Source organism: Musca domestica, unplaced genomic scaffold (genome assembly GCF_030504385.1).
Source record: "Musca domestica strain aabys unplaced genomic scaffold, Musca_domestica.polishedcontigs.V.1.1 12, whole genome shotgun sequence".
NCBI lineage: Eukaryota > Metazoa > Arthropoda > Insecta > Diptera > Muscidae > Musca > Musca domestica.
The window spans coordinates 9,382,139-9,386,634 of record NW_026712155.1 but is presented as its reverse complement, the minus strand read 5'-3'; the positions used below and the strand labels follow the sequence as shown (position 1 = coordinate 9,386,634).

The window sequence follows — 4,496 nt, the reverse complement described above, 5'->3', positions numbered from 1 at the left end:
ACTTCATGGAGTGGACCGATATTGTCAATTTACGCACCTTACTTAGCACTGATGCAAATATTAGGATTTCAAGAGTTGAAGCAAAATCGGATTATTCTTTCTCATTCTCTGAAATAAAACTATTTCTTTGAAAATTTGGACCTTTTGTGCGGGACGTGCCAGAAGGCGTGGACCGATATTATCCATGTCCCAGCTCGATCTAAGTTTGGCAATAATATTACGATGTATCAAGAAGACATTCAGATTCGACTCCAAATGTCCTGAAACGGATTTGATTAAAAGAGACATAGGTCGTTAACCGTTATATCGATAAAGTACGTTTCGGCCCTCTCAAATGATATATATACCCTCCGTAGCCATATGTTTGAGGGTAAAAGGAAACAGATAATGGATAAGAGGTAAAAAAACATTTATTGCTTATGTAGTTGTTATAAAAATTAATCTATTTTTAAAAATCTCCCATTCACTGTCTCTTCTGTTTTGTGCGTTTCGTTTGCGTTCTGAAACTCTTCGCTAAGCCCTTAATCAATAAAATCACAAAGTAAACAAAACATGACAATATAAACGCAATTCCGCCATACAAAATCAGCATAGCATCAATATTATGATATTCGATGAAACTCAAATCCAAACCCGCACAATGCATATATTCCGCACCCTTGTGGCGTACAACATGTTCCACCCAATAGATGGCCTTTTCCATGGGTAGCATTTCCTGGTCACGATATCTGTCGGAAATTTCATTGATTCGCTGCTGGAATGAGGAGTTGCTTAAAATTCTATTCAAAGCCTGTGTTAGTTTATCCGCCGTCAAGGTTTGATAATCCAACATCAGGCCATAGCCCTGCTTCTCTGCATTGGCCATATTCAGGAATTGATCGCCGAAAATAGGTATACCAATGACGGGAGTACGATGATAAATACTCTCTGTGGTACTCAGCAGGCCTCCGTGGGTTATGAACACCTTAACCTTTTCATGGGCCAAAATATCATCCTGAGGATACCAATCACGTATGAGCACATTATCAGGTTTACCCTCCAATTCCGAATCTTCGAATTTCCACAAAACCCTTTGTTTGAGATTCCTGAATGCCTTGAGTATTTCATCCTTCTTGGCCTGAGGCATATTTTTACTCTTCAAATTGGAACCCATGGAAAAGTAGATAACACCATGTTCCGATTCATTGATGAATTTGGCAATATCCTCGGGCAAGGGTTTCGCTTTCCTATTAATGTGCATGCCACCCACCTCAATTTGATTGGGCACATAGGGCCGGGCAAAGGCCAACGAGACATGGGTGTTCAACAAAACCAAGGCGGCATTGCGCCTCACCTCATACATGTCCCTCTTGGCCTGGGGGAAGTACTTATCATACAGAGCCGCCTGCCGAGGCAAATAATATAAATCCATAAAAAGACGATCAAATGTCACAAAGGCCAAGTTGCCAACACGTTCCGTCAGGGTCATGTGATTGGTGAATTTCATGCCAGTGCCAGGCACATACGAGGGGGGTGATGGGGAGCCAACCTGGGAGAGGAAAACATATTTAATTGAAGATTCAACTAAGTTTCTGAGTAAAAAACTCACCATATCCGTATTCCACAAGGCCGCTCCAAAGGTACCCAATCCAATGAGGGGTGCCTTGAAATGTTCACTTAATCCAAACAGGGCTTCAGATAAGAAAACCTCACAAATCACAGCATCAAAGGTGTGATTACTGGCCATCAACTCTTGGACATTTGGTTCCGACAGCACCAAGTCCGTCCAACTAATGCCCATTTTATAATAGTTCATAACATTCTCCACCATACTTCTTTCGTGGTGGGAAAATAAATTATTTATTTCACCTGAAATGAAAAAAAAAAAACAGATGTAGATAAATTTGTTTCAATTAAAAGAAACTTGAAACATTTGTCGGAATCGCTAGATTTTGACCACATTCCAAAACAAATCTAGAAAAAAATAAGAATCAGAAAAAAAAACAAGAAAAATACAAAAAATCAATACCAAATTCAATTTGGAACAAAATTTGCTATTCTAAGAACTCCCCTCAAAAAATTTAAAAAGTATAGTTTATCTAAGAAAAATCGGAAGCGATATTTGAATTTTTTTAAAAAAAAAAGAAAGAAACGACTTCTCAGAGGAAAATTATTTTTAATCTAGGGTCACTTCCTTAAACTTTACATATCAAAGTAACCTACAGAGAGAGGCAAAGTTCCAAGGTATTTTAAAATTTTCGAATTAAGATTCCTCGGAATTAGTTCATTTTAGGTGTATAGTGTCTTTGGCAACATGATTGATAACAATACGGGGATTATTTTCGTCAATAATTTTAAAACTCTAGGAAGTCGGTAATGGGGTCTTTTTGGTACTTCTTTAAAAATATGGTCAAGAACTCCATTTAAAGTGGATCGTAGCAAGTCAAAATATTCCACAAAATTATTTGTCATAAAATTCTGTTATAGTTCTCAGAATGCAACAAAAGTCTAAAACTTACCTAAAAGGCAGGAATCCATAAAAATAATAAAACATATTTAGGGTTAATGGCGTACTTCCTGTGAATTTAGGCCATATTCGCCAGAAGGGATGGTTCGATCTCTACCATCTTTATAGCAGATCTTGTGTTACTAAAACCTCTTGAGCTGTGCCAAGTCTAAATGGAATCTGATGTTTATTGCAGCCAGCCAGGAAGACGGGCGAACGGATATCGTTAGATCGACTCCAAATGTCCTGAAACGGATTTAGTCCAAAGAGACCCAGCGTCTAAGAACCGAGCCCTGTCTATTTCCGAAAACTAGGTTTTCCATGCCTTACCTCATGGTAAACCATCGTTCTACACTAATAAACAACCGTTGTTTAAAAAAATCAACAACAATAAAATGGGATTAAGCCTAACTATTTTGCAACAATGACTCCAAGGAATCTTCGGGTATCCTATACTCGACCCGACTTTTAGCATTTCTTTACTGTTTTTTTTTAATTGAAGTCTTTCAGGACAAAAGCATTCAATTTGATTTATTTATTATTTTTCAAGGTGTCACCAATCTATCAAAGCCGATTTTTACGAAGATTAAAAAAAAAAAATCGGAAGCCATTGATGACGGTCTTTTGGGTAATTTTTAGGATTCCCAAACCCACTATCCTACATTTTTAAAAAGATTTTTCAAGGAATTTTAGAGTCAAGAATATTTAACGTTTCGAGAGTCGAGAAAAAAACAAATAAAAGAGCAGTAAGTTCGACCGGGCCGAACTTTGAATACCCTGCACAATTTGGAACAAATTTTGAAATTTTCAAAAAAAAAAGAAATAAATAAAATCCGTTAAAAATGCTACTAAAATACTGAATGCTTGGAGGTACCGTTATATCGAAGCTATACGAAGACCTGGACCTGGATATACAATTATCTGTTACACGCTGTGGGGCCTATTAGAAACTTCAAATACGGAATTTCAAACAATTTCGGTGAAAATTGTACCTAAAACCAAATGCCGAATATAGGGGGGTACTGAAGACCTTCACCTGCATAGACAATTTTCTGTCATAGACTGTAGTTCCCACTACGAACTGTAAATACGAAATTGAAAACAACTCCAGTGAATAATCTCGCTAAAATCATCAAAATGCCGAATATTGGGAATTGCCGTTATATGGAGGCTATACTAAGACGTGGACCTGCATACGCAATTTTTTTTCACAGGCTGTAGGACTCATTACGAATTCTAAATCCGAAATTTGAGACAACTCCGGTAAATAATGTCCCTAAAATCGTCAAAATATCGAATATTCGGGGCTACCATTGTATGAGGGCTGTAAGATATCGTGGATCCATACAAACTTTTCTATTCCAGGGGGTTAAGTGCTTAGAAAGAAAATCTAGTATGGATTTTTAGACAATTCCGTTGAAAAAATTTGGCTACAATCATCTAAATACCGAATATCAGTGGGTACCGCTACATGGGGGCGGCTATACGATATCGTGACCTATATAGACAATTCTCTTTCAGGGGTAAATTACTCACAAAGAACTCCTTGTGTGGATTTTCAGACAATTCCATCAAAAAATATGGCTAAAATTATAAAAATACCGAATATGGGGGGGGGGGGGGGGGGGGGGGGGTTACCGTTATATGGGTCCTAAAAGATATGGTGAACCTATACAGACAATACTCTTCCAGGGAGTAAAGTACTCAGAAGGAACTACTTGTGTGGAGTTCATCGAAAAGTTCCATTTCGTTACAATCATCAAAATACCGAATATTGTGGGGTAACGCTATATGGGGGCCGATGGTGAACCGATAAAGTCCTTCTTCGAACTATACCTGTCTGCAGGAAAAATTTTAACTTCCTATTTTTATTCGTTTCGACTCCAGCGTGATTACAACAGACCGACAGGCGGACTTTTAACAGGCGGAATTTTACGCAGATCAGGAATATTTATACTTTGTTATGTCTAAAATTATTACTTTGATAAGTTACAAACGGAATGCCGAACTT

General features: G+C 37.7%; 1 protein-coding gene across 2 annotated transcripts in view; it reads right to left on the bottom strand.

The window, feature by feature from the left end:
- Positions 1-437: 437 nt before the first annotated feature.
- The window catches only part of LOC101893959 (UDP-glycosyltransferase UGT5), a 15,184-nt gene continuing 11,125 nt past the window's right edge, over positions 438-4,496 (bottom strand). For both annotated transcript variants that reach the window (XM_005175157.4, XM_059118203.1), the window contains exons 2-3: positions 1,589-1,848; positions 438-1,528 (exon numbers count right to left, since the gene is read on the bottom strand). In XM_005175157.4, coding sequence (XP_005175214.2) covers positions 464-1,528; positions 1,589-1,848 — 1,325 coding nt within the window. In that variant the 3' untranslated portion in view covers positions 438-463. The remainder of the gene's footprint in view (positions 1,529-1,588; positions 1,849-4,496) is intronic.